At 32.5% G+C, this 23050-nt stretch overlaps 1 protein-coding gene across 1 annotated transcript in view; it reads left to right on the top strand.

Annotated features, from left to right (window-relative positions):
• Window positions 1–23050, top strand: part of TRDN (triadin) — a 441243-nt gene that overhangs the window by 204546 nt on the left and 213647 nt on the right. The window contains 2 exon segments of the mRNA XM_079147356.1: window positions 11995–12048; window positions 17360–17389. Coding sequence (XP_079003482.1) covers window positions 11995–12048; window positions 17360–17389 — 84 coding nt within the window.

Consider the following 23050-nt stretch of genomic DNA (forward strand, 5'->3'; position numbering starts at 1 on the left):
CCTGACGACCATGAGGTGAAAGCTGACCCACCGGAGATGTGGGGCAGAGAGCTGAAAGGACCTGGGTCCCTGAAGACAGTTTCACCTCTTGCATCAATCAGCCTTGGAACTTTTGTTCTATATTGGATCCCTCTATCTTCTTAGACGAAATAATGTAATTCCTTCTTGTTTACATCAAAAAATATGGGGCTTTCTACAAATGCATTCCACAGAAATTAGCTGTTATTATTATCCTTGATATATTTTAAAGGCAGGGCTATTCATGATGAAAAATTTGCCTGTGTTTATGAATGGATATCTAAATGAATCATAGTAAGCATTTAAAAAATTACATCTGTTCTTCATTATACTATATCTACAGAGTAGATAATGTGAAGTTTAAACTTTATATTAAGCTTTATATTTAATGTATATAACTATTTTCTTATATTATTTAACTTATATTTAAATTTATACTAAAACTTATGGAAAAGAATAATGTAATTTTGAATACAGTTTTTAAGATTTATTATATTGGGAACATACTGGACCAGAAATCAGAAGACTGCGACTTTAGTCCAGGCCAAGCTACTTATCTTATAAGGTTATGATATAGATCAAGTGACATAATTTATGCAAAGGAACTTGGAAACTATATGTATACAAATGTAAAGACAAAATTGTTTAGAGTTTGGGGCTGGGTTGTAGCTCAGTAGTAGAGGGCTTGCCTAGTACATGTGGAGCTCTGGGTTCCATCCTCAGCACCACATAAAAATAAGTAGAAAATAAAGGTTTAAAAATTTTTAAATTACAAAAAAAAAACACATAGTTTTCTAGTATAGTGGAGGATGGGCTCTATAATTTAATTTGATATGATTTTCATATTTGTGAAATCCATTTTGTTGAATTTAATATTCAGAATGTTTATAGATTTTGATTTATTTGGTCCTATATTATTTTTTACTTGATTTAAAAAAAATCCTAACTAAATTTTTATCTGTACATTTTTGCTTATCCGGTTTTATAGAGAATTCAATAAATGAAAGATGAGAAATCGATGTAGTTCTTAAAAATTTGAGTAGACATATATTCTAAGTATTGATGTAGAGATGAGTTTGTACTTAGGATAAATCAAATGAGCTATAAAGCATTCCAGCTCAGAACACTGAGGGCCATCATTAAGCTTCCATGACTTTTCAAGATATCGGGCACCCTACTCGGTGTACGTCATCTAATGAGTGCTCTGTGCTTACAGTCTCTGATGTTTTGCTTTAGATTCTTAGATACTTGAAGTTTGCAATTAGCATTGGACTACTGGTAAAAGGCACATCTCTTCTTTGTTGAGGCACATTTTGGATTTTGTTTGCCATACACAAATATCTGTTTGTTTCTGAAATCAAATTGACTTCTAAAATTTTACATCATCATATGAGCCTGGTTGAAAGATAGGTGACAATCACTAAGATTTGGTCTGAGGCTGTATCATGGTCACCTCTACTATCTTTACTTCTGGTCACATATGTAGCACAGAAACTCATTGTGTCTTTTTTTTTCCCTAGAGATATCTCATTGATATTAAAGTTGGTCCTAAAATAATGCTTCACATTCCAAGGAAAAGTCCATTGTAACATTTTACTTTTAATGGACTTTCCCAATTCTTTAGTTTCCAAACTCAGATATGTAGTTCATACTTATAAAGTGTCCACTGCCTTCTAATGGATCAGTTTTCATCCAGACCCTCTGTGGGACGCTCGAAATGGAATAGTCTGAAGCCTCATAGCTATGAAAGTAGATTTCAGTTGAACCATTTATTAAAAGAAAAACTGATACCTTGACTTTTCTTAATGTATACAGAAAATTGTTGTAGTATACTAGCGTTAACTCATGTGTTGCCAAATGCTCTTGTGCACACTGCTACAGTAATTGAATATTAACTCCCTCATGTGTTCATATAAGCATGGATTTTGAATATCTGAAGTTAGTGACTGGTGGCTACAGTAGTTGATTATGCTTCATTGGATGGTCCTCCAGGGAAAGTGGTACATTTGTGAAAATGTAGACTTCAGAAGCAATGTTAATTCTCAGTAGCCATAGCTAGTTACTTTGATGTTAAAAAGAACCACTCAGCTGCCAGTTGAATACCAATTTAAGTTTGGATGACACTGAGGACTTCTGTTCCCAAAGGTGTCCATAATTCCCTCTAACACAGATGGATAGGGAGGAATGAAGGGGTGAAGCCAACAGCGAGGAGCCCATTTATCTACCTAGATCATCAGAATGTGAGTTGACAGGTAAGGCATTCAAACTTCTAGAATCATAACACAAATGTGGGCTAATGGAAAATTCACCATATATTACAAAAGAGTGCACAGTCTCTACAATTAGGAAAAAATATGGATTGTTATCTGAAATGACTCGGTCATTCAGTGACACTTCATCTTAAATATTAAAGGTATATTTTCTCATATTTCCCAGATAAAACAAACAAGAGAATAACATTTTAATATTTACAAAAATAGTTCACTTATAAACTTTAATATACTAGGTTAGAGGAAGAACCTCAAATATGTGGCATAAATCATACTACATAGCTTCAAAATTAGTTGTTAGTTCATTCAAATATTTTGCTTTGAGTTGACAAAATTCCAAAAAAAGACTGAGATTCCAATATCAAAATGGCAGAAATAATCAAATATTGCTTTTCTGTTTTTGCCAGAGGCCTGATAAGTATTCGATAAATGGTCTTCTTTCATTTGAGAAAAAAAGCTTGTACTATAATTGATATGTACTAAAATACCCACAGATAAGGTGTAACAACACAATTTTATGCATTATAAAATCTGGAAAATTTCAATAACAATTTGAATATTCAACATCTTTTCCCATTTCCTCCTTCAGCTACCATCTTTCATTTCACTATTTTTCATTTTATAACCTACATTTTTTTCAATTTATTTTCTGTCCAACCATGTTTCCTCTCCCTTTCTCTGACTCTTTTACATTTTTCCTTTATTTTGAAAAAAATGCATTTTTGGTTATGCTGAATCTATTTTTAATTTGGACTTTTTCTTGTGCTCTGAGTATTGTATTGTCATTGATCACAGTACTGTTCTTACAGGAAACAGCTGTGAATTTCTGACATTTCCCAGATTTTATTTCCAGATGCAGAGGTTCCCTTTTTCTCCAGCCACATACCTCTCACTGTGCTTTTCTTCTTCCTTCCTACACATTTTGGGACTTTGATACCTTAATGGTCCTCTCACATCCCAGAATTTTCAATGTTTTCCTCTCCATTATGTTACTTCTTTATACTCTTCAAACAAAGCAAAAGAAGTTTGTTGGCCTTCCAGCAACCTTCAAGACACTTTAGAGTCTATTTTTTTTTTTTCCTATTGTCCTTACTCATAGTTGTCAAATAAGCTACACTCCTTACCTCCATTTTTATCATCACTCGTTTTAAACCCATAATGACTGGGTTCTTTGTCGTCTCCTTCCTATTCCATGCCCACAGTGGTTACTTGGAAACACGTAATATGAAAACAAATTTTCTTTTTACTTAATTCTTAGGTTTATTCCCTCATTTTGAAAAACTTCCTTTCCCCAACCTTGTTGAAATTGACATTATTTTTCTTATGTATTATTAATCAATATATTTCTTGATGAGGTACAAACTGAGTTTATTTGTTGCTTGGAAAAAATTTTCACTCTCATAATTTTAATTTACACTTTCATGTGGATAACTATAAAATCTTCATATTTCTTTAGGGATTATATTTTCCCCAAATGTCTGCTCAATATTTCACTTAAAGTATCACCATTGTTTCAAACTTTACAGGTACAATAAACTTTAATTGCATTATGTTAAAACCAATTTTGTTTATCAGATCCAAAATCTGTTTGAATAACCAGCTATCTTCCTTTGTAGATGTTAAATAAATCTCAAAATTCTATGTATTTCTTCTTTTTAAATAGTTAACATTGTTTTCTTTTGGTTTCCTTGAGTATTTGTCTAAGATATTATGACTTTATAGGTAGAGCATTTCAGTGACATTTTATCTGATTTCCACGCAACCAAGTTAAATCCTTTCCTCTGACAATCATAGAATATATGTCTCTTCAAAATATGGCTCGAACTGCAGTCACTGTCAGTGTTCTGAGAAAAATGTCTTCCTTATTTGCAGAGATTTCAAAGTCAATTATCTTGACCATACTTACTTTTTAAATTTTATTTTGTTTGTGTTTTTGAAAATAAAAACTGTTAAATGAATTAAATTTGAGTTTATTTGAGCAAAACTTGATTAGTGAATCAGGCAAGCACTCAAAATTGGAAGAACCTCAGACAGTTCCACTCAGCAATATGCACTGAGTAAATGTGGAAGCAACACACAGTAACAGTTCCTGGTTCTTAGCTAGGGGTTTGCCTTATTAGGTCATAGTCTGAACATTTGGCTGCCTGAGATTGGTTGAGGCTCAGCTGTTTGTGATTGGATATGATTTAGCTATCTGTTGTAAAAAATACACTCCCAAGTTAGATATCATTCAATTGATATACTAAGTTAGGTTGCAGTCCATTACATAGGAATTCACAGTAGGAAGATAACATCATTTAATTTACAGTTTTTACTTCCTATTAACAATATACAAGACTATTTTGCCTCAGTTAGACTGATCCTGATCAAGGAGAAAAGACCATCACTCATTCACCTTGTAGCTTTCATTCCTTTATCCCTTTGTGGCTCTATACTCTCTCTCTCTCTCCATCAAATTGTATATATATCCCGCCTCCTTAAAAATTGCCAATCTCTAAAACTCAGGTAAATGCACATTTTATTTAACACTTTTTTATGTAGTGTCCCTACCAAAACTATGGGTGGAACTAATTCTCATTTTTAGGCAGTATGGATCCATCCTGCCATGAAGCATAGCACAATGAACACAGAAGACTGAGTGACTGACCTCAGTAATTATTTATAGAAGAATTTTGTCACTTAAAATCAAATTACATATTATTTAACCATTACCTTGTTCATCTTCAGGACTAAGTGTAATAGAAAGTGCTTTAAAAAACACCTCTGAGTTCTCCCTCAGATTACTTGATTTAGGTCTTTGTTGAGAATTTTTCTTTTCTTTGGAAATGACTTAAATTTATCACTGTAATAAATCTGCATTTCATAAGCCCTGAAATTTTTACATGATTATAACATCTTCAGATTTTGACATCTGCAGAATTGTTGAGAAAAAAAGGAGACTCAGGAAGTCTGAGTAATTTGTGTGGATAATTGTTACCTATTTGATTTAGAATTTCCAGGCATTGATTTTTTTTTCAAACACCTTCTCTGCTTATCATTATTCATTTATTCACCCAAGAATATTAACTAAATGTCTACTCAGTGCCAAGAAAGGTGTTAGAGACTGAGGATACAGGTAAGAATAAACCAGTCTTTGCTCAGTTTTCCTTTCACTGGTCCTTACTCTTTTATATTTTCATTCAACAACATTTACACTTAAAATTGTTTATAACATTTCCAAGTGGGTTAATGAGATAAAAGTGCTGTTTCTTATTTTCTATAAAAGTGAACACCAGGGAGGGCGGTATGAAAAATGGTGGAATGAGACAGACATCATTACCCTATGTACCTGTATGATTACACAAATGGTATGAATCTACATGGTGTACAACCATAGAAACAAAATTATGTACTCCATTTGTGTACAATGAATCAAAATGCAGCCTGTAAAAAATTAAAAGCTAAATAAAAAAATAAAAAAGTGAAAACCTGATTAAGTATAAGAATGGTGATATTCACACACACTGTTTACTAACAATAGAATAATAGGAACTATTTTTCTCAGAGCTGAACTGAGATCCTGCTGTTTGACCATATCATTTAATGGGGGAACCATTCCCTACACATGAGTAAGTTCTGAATTAAGGCATCTGCCAACAGAACCTCATTTGACTTTCATCACTGAACTTTAACTGGAAATATGACTGAAAAGTAAAAAATTCTGGTGTCTGTAACTTATATATGATAAAATGGTCTGTTTTCTAGAATATATTCTTACATTATTTATTTATGTATTTATTTACTTATGTTGCTTAAAGAACTCAAGTCAACCCTAGAGTCCAATACAAGAAAATAAATTGCTCACATGGCAAATGAAGTATTTCCCACATTATTACATTTATTTCAATAAAGTGTTGCATTTCTACAGAAAATCGTAAGTAGAATTCAAATTTCTACTTGATTCCAAGTTGTTCTAGGAAATGTAAATATGTCCTAAGAAAATCAATTTAATTTGCCGGTCAGAAGACTAACTTCTAAAATACTATCCAGGAAAAGAGAATAAATTATCAAGGTAATTTTCAGTAATATAAATAAATAAACACAAAATTTCCCATCAAAACATAATACATGTAACTTCTTCAAATACTCTCATCAGTGTGTGTAGGCATATTAGAAAATTGCTATTGAATAAAGCGTCCTGCATGATCAGCTTTCCCTTTCCTTATGGATACACTGAATGCACTCTAGGACAGATATTTCTGTAACCCCTCTCAAAGAGCAGGACTTCATATTTTCCTATGGTGTTGCACAATGTGATTTTTATTAGATGTATGAAATTAGACTTTTTCTTAGTCTAAATGAAATCCACATTCCTCTCAATATATGAAATATACTGAAGAGTAAAATTCATTTTACACTTCTCATTCTTAACTTCCTGTTTTCTTCCCCAAACATCTTTTAATCATTTAAATGTATTTATACCTTCCTCTTCAACTCTAAATTTTAAGTTGTTAATTGCTTAACAAACATGTCATTCTCCTACATTCTATCCAGACAGCTAGAGGATGCTATAAGCTGGAAATGCATATTATTCTGACTGATATTTTCAATCATTTTCTGTTCTCCTATGCCTAGTTTTCTCCACATAACACTGAGAAGAGCTATAGAAATGCAAGGATGATTTTTGGCTTACATTTAATTAAAACATCTTTTCTTTTTTCTCAAATGAAGAAATGCTTAGAATGATTTCAATGGAAAAAAAAATCAAAAGCCCAATTTTTTTTCTCTTCACATGTTTTTATTATACTCTTAAAGATTAAGAAGAAAATAATGGGACTATATTAACCGACTTTGAATAATTATTTCTTCCTCTGAATTAAACTCTAAAATGCTAACCTATTAAATAAATGACTTTTTAGATTCTAAAAGAAAATACGTTGCTTGATGAAGTGAAGATTTTCAAGGGGAAAATAAATCTAGCTAAATTATGCTACCTATTGTAAATGATGTTGCCAGCTTATTTAGAGTTTTAACCTCTAGCAATAACAGATTATTTTGATAAATTATTCATATTTCTGCATTGTGTACCTTTTATTATTTGCATATCTGGCAGCAAGAAGGCCCTTCTTTCAGGCTTCAGTCCCCTTGGTTAGACAGGATGGCCGAAGGCTGCTTCATGATGAATTTCATCTCAATAGAGTAATTATCATACTGAAACGAAGTAATACCCCTGAAATATGCTTTCCTGGAGCAATAAGTACAAGAGGCTTAACCTGAGTGCTTTTAAGCACATAGTACCTTTTAGGTTAACTATTAACCTTTCTCTATTTTGGAGTATCTACATCCAAAAATAATACTGGTATTTATAAGACTAGAGAATAGTAATTTAGAGCTTGGTATAGCAGCTCATTGGATGTAGGATAATTTGTCATTCATTTCTAGTGTTTTATTCAAAAAGGAAGTATACATTTGGAGGGACTGAAAAAGTTTTTTATTGCTGGTTCAAATTTTAGCTGTCAAACCAATAAATATGAATTTCTCTCCTGGTTTAGTATTCAACTTTTTTATACATAGTTTTATAATCTAACAAAACTCTAAATGCCTTGCACATTGTGGAACTGACAAGATAAAACTTTAAAAAATGTTTCTTTTTTGAAAATTAATAAAAGAAGTTTGGTTTGTAATTTGAGACCTAAAGAAATGCTTAATTCAGGCGATAGTGAAAATAGTGAGATAGTGAAATTCTACAAACTTCTCGAATGCAATCTGGGTCACAGAATACTGAAAACCAAGTTCTGAAATTTAAAATTAAAAGACTTTCTGCATAATACATAATCAGTGATCAAAGAGCAAAAGAGTTTAATTAGTTTTGTGTCATCTTAAAAATTAAACAGATTCATAAATTTAATGTCTTATATCATTAGGTTTTTTTTTTTTTTTTTTCTTTCACTTTTACAGTTAGATTTTTTAAGCAATAGCTTACATGTCTGGAATCATCAGTTTGTTAGGTGATTGGGTTATGAAGTTGAATACTAACAACTAATGATCTTAGGGAATTTATAGGCTAGTAGGGAGGGTTAATTGACTAATTTAATAATTATGTGATTACCTTGACATAGAAATCATACTGTTAAGCCCAAGTGGGCTGGGTATTGAAAAATGATCAGAATGAAGACTATCAGTCCTCACTTTCTGCTTTATCACCTGTGCGAATCATTCTCCTGCTCCTATTTCTTCCTCTTTCTAATGAAATCTTTCTTATTTATTTAGTTATTATTTGATGAACTGAACAAATTTATATGCGATTCTGAGATTATTCTTTGTCACTTGAAGTAGTAATTGATCTTTCCCAACTACAAACAAAACAAAACAAAATAAATATAGTGATTTTTTTTTCCCTCTGGTGGTAAGTGAATGCTGAAAATACATTTAAAATGTAAGTATCATTCTCTATAATCCTATGGTTATCACTTGTCCCTTAGCCAAAGACCAACACCAGGGCTCAGAGTTCAGCAGTTCATGTGCTGCTTAAGTTATGTGAAACCTACATTTGGATGCTCTGGATTTACACTTTACAATAATTGTTGTCAGAATATAAACAACTTTGCATAGATGCAAAGTTTATGATATTAAGCTAATCTTTAAAAGTATATGCAAGAATTGATTCCTTAACAAGATAGTTTGTAGTCTCACAATATTTTTTTTTTTTTTTAATTTTGTAGATCACACTCTTCTGCCTATGGAATCAAATAGATTGAAGTATTTGGCTTATCTAATTCATGTCAATTGTTTATATAAATAAAATATGTTCCAGAATCTTAGGAATACTAACTTATCTGATTATTTCCTACTAAAACATGAATTATGCTGACATTTTAATGTAGGTTGATATTGCCTGGTATTTTAGTCTGAACTATTACTTGTGCAGATCAGAATTATTATAATCTTTTGTTGAATATTCTTTTATGATCATCAACTTTTATTTAAAGTAATCTTGTGCTTTATTTAAAATACAACTGTCTTAAATAAAAATTCATACAAAATGACAACATCATTGAAAAAATTGGATGTATGTAGTGGGGTAGCACAAAGAAATAAAACTGGGTATCACTTGTTATTTTAAATGGAAGTTGGGTACATGGAACTCATTATACAGTTTTTGTTATTTTTGTGAATGTTTTAGAATTTTTCTCAGCAAACAATTGATTTTGTAGTTAGCAGATTTCAAAAGGAGGTTGGAGAAGTATTTATAATTAAAATTTTTCTGTCTGGATTTAATGTGTTTCACACATAACATTTTTGGTGTGACCTTCTTATTTTGTGCATTTTTGGTCCCAAGATTGAATCCCTTCTGAAAGCCAGGCAGTTTTAAAAACCGAAATGCTGTGCCCAAGTGCATGTCCAATCTGCTCATCTCTGCATGTGTCCCTGATAAGCTTTGAAGCTGATATTGTTGTTGGGTGGATGCAAGCTGGCAGAGTTGTTGAAAAGATATTTGGTTTTTCGTTTCTACTGAGATGTAGTTCATGTAATAGTTTGTAAATTAATGTAAATTGACTTAAAAGTTCCAGAACAGAGAGGGAATAGATGGAATTATAAGGGACAAACAACATGCTACTTACACAATCCTGAGATTTACCTTCATTAGAATCATTCCTTTACAGTTAAGGCATCACAGAATGTTCTCTTTAAAACATACCTTTACCTGGGAACAGTATCTTCAATGCATCAACATACATTTATAAACTGGCCTACTTTTTACCACAAGAGTGGAGACAGGGAAAACTCAGGAGGGAACTGGGGCAAAGCAGAAAGATGCTTTCATAGGGATTGAGCCCTAAAACATATTCATTGCCTGTGCATGCAGTCAAATCGAAGACAGGTTAAGGTTATTGAAAACATGACCTTGTTGAGAGATGACCAACCTGTCACAGCACTCAAATGGGGAATGCTAAACAGTCAAGGGAAGTTTCTGTACCTGACCACTGAGAGAGAACACAACTAACAGAAAAACACAACACAACTAACAAAAAAAACACAATGATCAGCAGGAGAAGTAATAAGACCCTTAGGAAAGCACTCCGTAATTCACAATTGGATGCAATGAGTAGTTCAATCAAGTACTACATGTGGTGGGGTTGTTTAAAATCAGTGATTTAAGAGAACATAAAGAAAAGGAGAAGATAACAGCTGCAATTTTAAAAATTAATTTACTAGTTAATATTTTGAAAACATTTCTAAATGTAACCACAAATTACACTATAATATTTGGGTCTGTTGAGATGTCCAAGGAGTAAAATATTTGAACAATTTAGTTGTCATTTGGATGTATTATTTTCTTCTTTCATTCATTTTTTTAGTCTTTAGATATTTAATAAGTACCTGTGAAATGCTAGTCATATAGGTGTAGGTAATATATAGAAATAAATTAAGAATTCAATATCTAAATACAAGTCCTGACTATTATTTAGGATCATGTCTTCTGGGCTGGACAAAGGTATTGCTCACATGCTAGTTGTTACAAAATTTTCCTCCAGAAAAGAAATAAAAATTAATCATAAACAGATCTTAGGTAAATTGAATTTAATTTTGGCAAAAAAATATTTTGCCTGAAGTAATAAATATGAAAATAAGTAAAATCATATATAAGTCAAAGGATATTTCTTTTCTATAAAGACAAAATGAAGTATTAGAATTTTCATAATTATGGTTATGGTATAAATTAATTATTATCTCTCCAGCAAAAGGTAAATATGAATTAATAATTGAACATCTTTTGTTTGGACAAAAAGTATGGAATTTTAGCTTATAATTATTTTCCTAATTATTCTGATGCGATCTTATTATCTTACAACTCTAGTATTGGCAAATTCAAACAAGCTGATATCAAGTGAAAGATTGAATGTATGTGTGTGCATATCAACTCCCACATTAAACATCTAGCAAATGGCCAAATCTTTATTCCCATATTATTGAATAATTCCATTACTGAAAACTTAGTAAAGACAATCATGAAACATAGTAAGATGTGAAATATTGTTTTTTGAAATCATCATTTTTCATTTTTATTCTATTTAAATATATTTACATTAGTTTTTCATATTTTATTTCTTTTAAGACAAAAATTCTAAACAAAAGGGGATAAAGAACAAAAGCAACAAAACCTAAAGCCTCAGAAGGAAGAAAGAATCAAAATGAAGCTGGCTCATTCTCTCACAACATCCATTGTTACCCGGGCCCACACTGATAGTGATGAGCACCACAGCAATATGGGAAATGGCATCTCTGAGTTAAAAGCTTCAGCTTGAAATTGGTTGTCTAGACTTTATTCCTGTATGAGTCATCAGAGACTTTCAATGAGCCACTTTCTGGCTAAGTGTTCCTTCCATTTCAAAGTACTGATTAATATAGAAATAATTTAGGAAAAATCCTGAGATTTTCAAATTCTATGTTTTATGGTCAGTTAACAATGAGTAAAAAACCCTTTTGGGATTCTTTATTTTATACTCTAATTTCTTTCACTCACTTTTTTTTTTTGTTGTTGTTTGTTTGTTTGTTTCAATAAGCCCCGTTCTCTGCAATTTCCCTAATAACTTTACTTCTAAGCAAAAAATTATGGGTGCTAAAACCAGTCCTTCCTTTTTTTGTAACTTCCCACCTTTATTATTATTTTTAATACATTTTTGAAACAGTACTTCAGGGTAATTTATTAATTTCTCTTTCTAAGAACCAGTGAAAACTTCTGAAACCAAACAAGGGACTATGAAAGTTGTCGCACAAGGTAAGCTATAAAACGCTTTAAAAAAAATATTGCTTTTTTTTTTTTTCTTAAGCCCATAGCACTTTATTGACAAGAGTCAAAGCTGTTTATTGCAGAATAGCACCATCTGCTGGGTTATTACAGAAAGCATTATGTGGTTGCATGAATATACACATAGCAAGTGTTTACCTAATAATCAGGGCAAACATTACTCAGAGTATAATGGCAAATTTTCAGAACAATTGCTAAAGAACCAGAATTAATATCCTGGCTCCAAGTTTCAGTTATTGATCCTTTACATATAGTGTATTTCTATAAGAAAGTCATAGTTAGCTACATTAAAAAGATAAAGATTTATATATAAAATGATATATATTTTCACAAGTGTTCCGTTAAACCTTATAATTTGTTATATTAGAAATCATTCAGAATATATTAATTAATATTGTCCCATAAATACCCAAACTGCAAAAATTGAATTCCAGATATGAGTTACACAGTAATTACCCTAGTTTAGATGAACCGTCTATGAAAATCAGTTTATCACTTACTAATATCTTTGTAGTATTTAAAGTGATTTATTTTCATACCCTGAGTAATTTGACAAAAATCACAAAGGAAGGGGACAAGTGGTCTGCCATTGTCATCTATGAAAACTTTAGAAAACTTTTTTAGAAAACAAAAGGTTAAAACTTTCACTGGAGAAGATCTTTATCTTCTCATCCATGCTGGATTATGTAATACTGAGCAATAAGAGAGATGCCTTCTGACAGTAGTACCGTTGATTCTGGATAGAAGTCCCTTGTAGCAGACTCATTAGCATATGATATCACAAGATATAGCATTGGATGTATTGCATGAGACCAAAGGGTTGTTCGTGAGCAATATGTGCTAGAATGATTAAGAGCTGTGAGACCTGTTTTTAGTTTTCATGCTGTTTACTGGTTCAATTAAACTGGGTCTTCCTTAGGAAAGGTCTGATAGGCAAAGTAGCAAGTATTATGAATGATAGAAGAAACAGAGTAAGTGTACACGAAGATGAAACGAAGTAAATTTCTCAAGCAAATAGCTACCAGCTAAAAGATTCATGATGTAAATATATATATGTATATGTATATATATTTCATACACGTTTTTCTCATTAAAAAAATACAATGACCTCAAACCCTTTCTGTTTTAACTGAAACTTTGAAGGACTGTGTTATAGATGTGGAACTATAACTCAGGGCAGGAATTTGGTTTTATTTCAGCCTCATGTTAGAGAAGTTCAAGGGGAGGAAATTGAAAAAGATATTTGGCAATTGCTTCAAATTTGAGCTTGCAGCTATAGACTTCATTTCAACATTCACAATACATCAAACAAGACAGCCTCTGAATTTATTCTTTTTGAATAAAGAATATTTTGATGAGTGGATAGTAACTTAGAGTCTCAAAGTCTTGTTAGAACTACCTTTGCTAGGACATTAGATGAAAGTGTTGATTAAGCAAGAATTTGGCACTTGTATGTGTGTTCGAAAAAGTAAGAACCTCATGAAAGCAGGAATAACTATCATTGTGTCATTGCAATCTCTTTAGAAATTTCATAGACATATAATATTATGGATATATAATTTAATTGTGTACAGAAATCTAGAAATATTTCCAAGTACTCTATGTAGAGAGAGAACTTAAAATATTTAAAATCTAGATTTACATAAACATGCATAAGCATGTATTGCTTTAAATTATAATTACTATTAATATCAGCAGAAGGGGTATAGGGGAAGGAATGATAGTAGAATGAAACAGACATTATGACTGCAAGACCCAATGTGAGCCTGCAATAGTATAATCAGAAAAATGAGAGATTACACTCCATGTTTGTTCTTTCAAAATGTATGAATGCATTAGGCCATGTACAACCAGTAAGAACAAGTAAAATACAAAATTAAAAGGAAGATTCAGCGTAATTTCTTTGGAAGTATGTTTTAAAATTATTTTAACAGATTTAGAGGCACTGAGGAATCTGTGACATATTTCTATACTTCAGGAGATTATGATTGAAGATAAAAGAAATTTAAGTATCAACATAAATAGAATATCATGTAGTACTGAAATGAATTATGGAGACTGAAATGTTATGTGACTAAGGACAAAATGGTTTTCTGTAAGAGCTGGGAGTTGAAGAATTCCTCATGGATGATGGATGACTTGACTTGGGTTTGAATCATGCCTGGGAATTAGACTGGATGAGAACATACTGCAAGTGGGTTAGAAGCCTTAATTAAAAATAAGAGTGAGAAATAATATGCAAGGGGTTGTTATTAAGACAGGAGACAATTACCTGAACTAAGAGTGTGGCAATGACAGAGGAAGAAAATGCAAATATGATAGCTTTGAAGAAATAATATTTGATAGAATATATGGACTGAAACAAGAGAGTAAAAATTGTACTGAGCTTTCCAGTCTAGTTGCAAACGATGATGGTCGTTATCATAAATAACAAGTCCCAGGAAAAGAAATTATTTAAAGAAAAAAGGCGATTTGTGTTTTGGCAGTTGTAATCTTGAACAGATGGAGAATAATACAGGTAGTCATTTGTTGGTAGCCGATTAAAATCTGGAATCTATTATAAAATGTGTTGAGGAAATGGATATAGACCCAAATCAGAAAGGAAAGAGAGAAATAAGGGGTTTATTGTTTGTTTATTTATTTATATATTTCTTTATCTATCAATCATTTAGGTTCAAAGATGAGGTATGCAACTTTTGAAGTTAAACTGCCATAGAAAGAACAGAAGCCATAATGGAACTCAGTTTAAAAGATGGGGATACTGCTTTGAGTCCAAATTTTTTCACTGACTAGTTTCTTGTTTTGCTAAAGCAAACATTAAATATCTCTGATATATTACAGAAAGAAGGCAATAAGAGAACAAAAAATTGAAATGTTAGTCATTCAAGTCTCATTAGTACATGAAAACTAAGAGCCCTATTATTGAGAACCATGTCTACTCTGTAAATTCAGGAGTCATCCAACCATATAATGCAGTGAAGTGGATTAGAATCAGGCAGGCTGAACTGAGGACTGGTGGTGGGGCACATAGAACGAAAGTCTCAAATCCATATTGCAAACAGTTGGATCCCAGCTCTATGGCTTTGATTAGCTACTGGGCATGGAATCCAGCTTGACAGATCCCATGACCTTCCAGATGGCAATGAATAAAAGCCATCCATCTTCTAAAGACCCAGGGAAACACAAGAAGCCAGTGTCAGTTTTGATAAGTCAAACTCTTTCATTAAATACATTTCCATTGTCACTGTAAAGTTGAAACTGAAGTTGTCAGAGAATGTAAGAATAGAAAAAGAAAAACATGTATGCATTGCATACCTCATACCACATATGGGTATGTGTAGATTGTTTTTCCTGGATTATGTCAGAAGCCAAAGTATTTCAGTCCTAGGAAAGATTTTGCTAATTCTTGAATGAATTTAAGATTCAGAGACTTTTCTGTAGAATTCATAAGGAATAATGGTACTGGAGAGTTATTTGCATTCTCAGCCATCTTTCCGATTGAGGCATTAGTCACCTGGTTTGTAGAAGTAGATTTATGGTTGATGAGAAAGCTTAGGATTTAGGGTTACTTACTGGCCAGAATTACTGCAAAGACACCTGGATTAACTGCAGCAACTTTTTGTTTATAATTGTGAATTGTTTTATTTTGTCTTCTTTAAAGAATCTCCCCCTCCTACTATCCAATTCAACTTGCTTTGGAAAGGATATGACTTAAATAATGGGAAATGTTGTTAGATAATTCAGCAGAGAAACAAAGCAAAGCCCTCCTTCATAGTATCTAAACGAACAATACTATTTCACTCTTTTCCCTGTTGTACAAATGTTAGGCAAAATATGAAATTTATTGAGTTATGGAATCAAAATGTATACTTACTGGATGATTTTGAAAATATCAAGTCTTAATGGAAACTCTTTTTGCAAAGAATAACAAATCTATTGAGTCAAAGTCACAGGACTTGCTGTAATTATGCCTTATAGCTTTGAAATCAGGAAGGTGTTCATATCTTTGAATTCATTTTGGTTGTGTTCATTACTATCCTCATAATATCATTGGAAAGGACCAGTTTTTAACTTGAAATATATAAATATGGTCCTTTATACATTCATATGTTATCAGTTAAAGTGTATTAAAACAAATGTCACAAATTGGAATCAATCTGTAAATTCACTTTTGAACTACAAAATTGTAGCATTTCAATAATCTTTAAAAAACAGAAAAAAAAACTGTAATTAAAATATACTATATTCCTGTCTCATTCCTAAGTTTTGGACCCGATTCTGATACTTACTCTCTAGGCAAACATTAGCAAATCATTTTATGTTTCTGAGGCTTGAGGTTTTGCTCTAGTCTGCCTTTATTACAAGACTATTGTGAAGAATTAATGAGAGGAGGCACCCAAAGGCAATCGGGCAACAGTAGCACCACAGAGTAAATGTCCAAAGTAGTCCTGGCTGTTGTTCCTAAGTGGTTTTCCAACCTTCTAACCAGTCAAGGGTGAGGTGGTGCTCAATCTCAGATTCAGTAATGTAGCCTAAGACTTCTCTCAATTGTGTTCATCTTCTGAACTTCCTTTGAACAGAACAAGGTCCATCTTGCAATGAAAAATTCCAAGTTTGGAGTAACTTCCCCAAATCCTCTGGCAATAACCATAAGCTACAACCTTCACTCAGAATTAGAATAATGATCCACAATTAGAGGAATGCTACACAGAGGAAGTCGGAATTCAAAAGTTATTAAAATGTCTGTGCCCCTTTCTCTGTATAAATAACAGCATTAATTTGCTAAAAGCAGATGGAATATTCATTCTCCCTTCATGAAATGAGACACTTAATATACTCTTATTATAAATACAATGTAGACTGCACACTGATATATAATTCTTCAAAAGCTAGATATAAATAATTTGTAAAATATCATCTCCACTTGTTTGACTCAGTCATAGTCTATGTTTTATGAACTTCTAGGAGTAATTATGGTTTCTCATATTAGTAATACAAAATCTAAAATTAACTTATAGTAAACATGTACTTATAAATTGGGTTTCTGTCAGTGTAATTAAATTCATTTTTATTACTCTTGCTATATGCTTATTTCTGAGTTTTAAATCTTCATATGAAATAATACTTAGGATATAGTCTTACACCAGAGTTGATGGATTAATTAGTGCAAAGATGACCTCTGAATTTGTGAATACATGGGGTAGATACTTTTAGTCTGAGAAATGTTCTAAGGAATGATCATTTAATATGTTTAAATGCTATTTTCTTTCCATTATTTCAGCAGCAGCTAAAAAAGATGAAAAGAAAGAAGGTATGTTTTATATAAATCCCACTTTGCCTTTTGTAAGAACAATTTACTGATATTCAGAGTGTGGTTTTTGCTACTCTCCTGACTGTATTCCCTTTAGATAACTGGATCCATTATTTGCATACATTTTGCATGAATTCTTTTTCTATCTTACCTCGCACAAAACAAACTATTTCTTTAAATGTAATTTTAGTGTAGTCTTTTGCAAGATTAAAACAGCCTCTGCAAATCCCAAAACTCCTACTCTGTTGGCAGTTTTATCAATTTTTAGAAATTTGTAAAATATGGACCTGATCTCCTATATTAACTCCTACATCTCTGAGGCACATAAGCAACTGATGTTACTTTGCTCTATTAAGCTGCAAATAAGTTATAGTCATCCACTGCAAATAAATTCACTTTTTTTGGAAGGCATGACATGGAGTAAAATATATCTTGTTGTCAAAGGAAAAATTGCACTGGGTGGAATTAAATGGGCAAGAAAGACTTTATCCAAGACTATTGCAATAGGGGTCAAGTCTATTAGCAGAGGAAGGAAATTGAACTCAACTCCACTGAAGCTAAAAGCCTGAGTTTTTATGTGCTGGGGTGAGCCAGCAACAAAGTACTGGATGATAATGAGGTGGGGGTGGTCAGTGCGATTAGGCCATATGTGCCTTCTAACTGGTATCTATCAAAGTTAGGCCCCTACCCTCCCAAAAGACTGAGAAATAGGGATGCTATCTTTTCTATAATTATATTCCAAGGAGATGGCTCTCTGGTTCTTGTTAAAAGACATTTCTGGGTTGTAGCAGATTTATATCTCAAAAGGACAGAGAACGAATTTGCAATTACAAGTTTTCCAAAGCAAAAAATTTAAGAAAAAGATGGTCAGTGCCTGTAGGCGGGCAGAAAGCTATATAAACTTGATTTCAGCATCAAAACATTAAGACTGACCTGACCATTGCTGACTGTTTAGAGGGATATTTCTAAGGCACACTCTGACAAAACTTGGATAGTCTTTCTACCACTGTTTATGAATTTAAGACCATTTTATTAATAAAAATTGAATGTGGATATAAGATAACTTCTAACTTTGAAAATGACAAATACATTCTAATTGGTGTTCATATGATCTGAAATAACATAGAAATAAGGAATTATATTTTATATTTAATATCATCAGAATTTTACCCAATCATAATGGTTTGAGTCACATTCTACTTCTGTTACACAAGGAAGCTTAAAAATTAACATCCATGAGAAATAGAAAATATTTTAATTGGTTATTTGTCAGAAAGAGCAAAGCTGAAGTATTATAACAAAGGCAGCTAGGACACTTTCAATCCCATCAAGAGATTGAAATCAGTACAGTTTCCCCTGTACATTTAAAAGATAGCAAATCTTCCAAAGTACTTTGGCAAATGATATTATTTATATCATCAATACGTTGATGAACAGACAGGGATTTTATAAGATAAAGAGGTTGTGAGTTCCTGCACAGTTTGGTTAGAAGTGCTAGTTATTCTTCTAGTATTCACTCTGAGAATAAAGAAACAAGTTCATTTGATTTAAGTAAAGGTGTAATATGAATGTTTATTTTTTTCATTCATTGGCATTCAAACCAAAGTATTAACAAACTACAATTTCACAGTTTTTGAACTTGGTGTTTGATTTTTCCCCTATTGTTATGCCTCTATCACATTTCCTTCTATTTTTCTTGGATCATATACCTCTTTTCACTTTTTAAAGAAATTCTGTATAATCAATATGCCATATTTGGAAGAACTTGGACAGAACTTTGCCAGTGAAGACGATTCAAATGATCACATGTCCAAGACCAATTATGAAATGTTCTCCTTGTAGACACCAAGATCAATTCTGGTGTCAGCTTTAACCACAATTTTTCCTTTGCCCCTCAAATTTAGTCCACTATAATTTCAGTTAGACTGAATCTCTTTGGTTTAATCCTTCCTTAAATATCAGAAAAACTGATTTTCATTATGAAACAGGTTCATGTCTTCCAGTTGCTATCCCATATTCCTATTTGTGACTTCAGTTAGTCTTACTATATGCTCATTTTAGCCAGCACAATGATTTCCAAAGCAAGATATTTTTTAAAAAGTGGTTAATGACTTCAGGGGGTCCCTGAAGACCTTATGATGATTCTTCAATTTCAAAACTATTTTTAATAAATATGAAATAACTATTTGCTTTTTTCTCCTTCATTCTCACATGAGTATGCACTAGAGGTTTTCCAGTGAAATAATGGTGTTTAATATTAAAACAAACTAAATCCCAAGCAGATATGCAAATCCAACTGCCTTCTAATTAAGTCAGACATTAACGAGAGTCCAGAAGTAAATTATTTCACCATTTTATGTATTGGAAATATATTTTGTTATATAATATGTTGTTTATTTTAACATGTAGAAGATTTATAATTTTTAATAAATGAATAAAGAATAATAAAATTAAAATTTTTCCTTAGATCTATTTTTTTAAAAATTACAATGTTAATAATGCATTAAATAGCTCTTTGGATCTTTAATAAGTACTAACAGTTTAAAGGAGTCCTAATTAAAAATGTTTGAGACTCCTTGATAGAAATAATTATCTTATCTATAATATTGTTTCCCAAATATTCAAGTATATTCATTATATTTTTTATATTCTTAACTATTTTAAAATATTGAGTGACTCCACCATGACCACAGAAAATAATCTACAGGCCTTAACCTGCAGTTAAAATTTCCATATTCTGTTTCTAACTTGCTTTTCCTAACCTCTTGTCAAGTATATGTCAAGGCAAGTTCAAGGCCAAGGCCTGAATAAATCCAGTAGTAAAGATGCAAGGAGCCCTTTTGAGATTGAGGGTAACATAATGCGTTCATGGACAGCAAATTAAGAGAAGCTAAAAGTGCCAGCTCTTTATGGTCCTTGTTCCACACTCCAAAAAGGGTGTTGAAACAAAAGCAAATGGGACCAGGTTGCAATTGCAACACAAATTAGGATCACTTCCTTACTGAGGAGGCAGTTCCAGGCTATGGCCATGATTCTATGGTTGACAACTCTATTCCAAGGGGGTCTAGGCAGGAGATTCAGGAGGTGCTGAGAAGCCCTCCTTCATAGCATCCCAAGAGGAATTTGGAGGTACATGGGAAATTGCCACTTTGCAGCTCTTCACAAGCCTTCCATACTCCTATGTTCCATACCATCACAAGGCATCCCTGCTCAACTTCATTAGTTGCAATTTGAACCTTTACCTGGTGTGGAAATGTTGCTTTCATTCTCACCTGCATGCTTCCTTTGTATACTCAATTACACAAAGCTGCTCTCCATTTTACATATAAAATGTGCTGTCCTGCCTTTGTTCTTGCTGTTATCCTAACAGAGTTTGCACTTTTCTTTTCCTTCTATGAATAAGCAACATTTTTGGAGTTCAAGATAACTCCTATGTTCATTAACAACTCTGATCCTCTCAGTTTTAAAAATACTTTCTGTCTTGTATAATACACCATGGAGCTTATTCTTATCACTTGGTACTTCATGTTACTTCTAAACTTCTTTTCCTTTTACTCCAGCTGACTTCAGCCTTTTGTCTAAGCGTCTATGCCCAATTCACTTTTATCCTTTACAGGGACTAATACAGTTTCTTAGTTTTCATATTGTTCAACAATATATATTCTGTGAATGAATCAGTAATATCTAGGACTCAATATAAACTAACAGTCACAAGAATATAAAATATGAATGATCCATTTTGTCACATCTCAGACAAGGGATGACGACATCATCATCATCACTACTATGAGTTGCTTTTTAGGTTATGGGAAACACATGGCCAATACTGACTGTTTTGTCTTGTGTGTATATCATGAGCTGGTACTTGGGTGGGATAAGCAGATCTAGGCGAATCTCATTCATTTAATCTCAGTTTAATCGATTAATTCCTAGGGGCTGGAATGCTAAGAAGTCTGCTCTATCTTCTAGAAGACAGAACTCTACTAAGAACAAATCAGATGATATTTATTGTTTACTGCAACTAGTAAAAGTAGAGGTGAATGCATATGAGCATTATCCCAAGTCTTAGGGATTCAAATTGAGATCTGAAGAGGGATGCATTGAAAAAAAAAGCAACATGTGTGGGTATTGTAAGAAGAAAGATTCAACAGGATCCACAAAGGATCCATTCCCGGCATTAGTGGACTACCTGAGGGTTCATTTTTCCCCTAGATAAATTGGTATTTTCATTTTCCTCTGGAATCACTATGAACATAACGGACCATATCTGATGTGTTGCCAAAGATGAGTGAGTGCTGGACCTGAACAGACTGCCAACCACATCATGTGTTTCAAACGTGTGCTGGGGGCCTCAGTGTTCCTAATACAAGGCTGTTGCTCAGGTTATTGGGCAGATGGTCTATAGGAAAGTATATTAATTAAGTAAACCTTATATTACTTAAGCTATTTCAGCAACAAATGTTGAAAGGGCATAATGAAGTTTAATAGCATGGATATTAACAGTTAGCCTTTCAGGGTCAGTATGTGATCTTCAAATCCTAAGTACTCGATTTTTCAGCTGCTCAGATTCTTTTCTTATGTTAAATCCTTTGAACTGTTGACTGCAATCCAAAAGACTATGTTTATGATGACATTTTCACTGTGACTTTCCATTCATAAAGCCAATATATTGAACTTTTAAAAGACCTATCGGTTAGATCTTGTTACCGAAGATTACTATTTTTCACATTTCTATTTATGAAATGTTTTATTTCATCTTAATTTGTACTACTATTCACCTGACTCTGGACTCACATTAAATTTTGTTCTTTTATTTTGGTACAATTAATACTGAATACAATATATTACTGATTCTCATTAAGGAGGAAAATCAGATTGAGTATAAAATCCTTCTATAGATAAATATATTATAGAGTTTTTCCACTTCTACTCCACAGCAGAATGTAGTTATTTTAATTAGTATTTCCCCAGTGTGTGACATAATTTGCAAAATCATCATTTTAATGGCAGTTTTTTTTTTTTAAATTTGGTTAACTCTTTAGTGGATTTTAATTTCCATGAGATGCTTCATTCAGATCAAATCCATTATACAAATATCACTTTAAAACCACACATTTAGTGGGTCATTTAGCAAATGTGACATTATTGGGTAGTGATACAGCCAGGTTTTGCTGGGTGCTGAAACAGATTGATAAAACAAAATAATCATGCTCCTTGACCTCTGGGAGCTTACCATAATGGACAGTGGGGAGAGGGAGAAAAATTAAACAAAATAAAGTAAATATGCAACATTCTGTAAGGTAAGAAGTGTGTGCTATGAATAAATAGAATAATGTAAAAGGACAGAAGGAGTTGGAGGGCAGATGGAACACACTTTCAGATAGTGTGGCCAAATATCTCCACTATGATGTGAAGTATTCTTTGTCTACATCTGATTAAAGTAGGGGAATAAGCAATGAAAGTGTCTATGAAAAGAACACTCCAGACAAGAGAATAAGAAGGTCAGGGTTCAGCAGCTCCTGGAGTGGTTGGGAAGGTGATGAGCTGGAGAGATGGGAAGGGCTAGATCCATTAGAGTCTTGCAATAAGTATTTGGACTTCATAGCAGGTCTAAATGACTGTGACATTTGGGATGATGTCACAGAGCTGGGGTCTTCCAGG

Source organism: Sciurus vulgaris (assembly GCF_902686455.1).
Source record: "Sciurus vulgaris genome assembly, chromosome: 7".
NCBI lineage: Eukaryota > Metazoa > Chordata > Mammalia > Rodentia > Sciuridae > Sciurus > Sciurus vulgaris.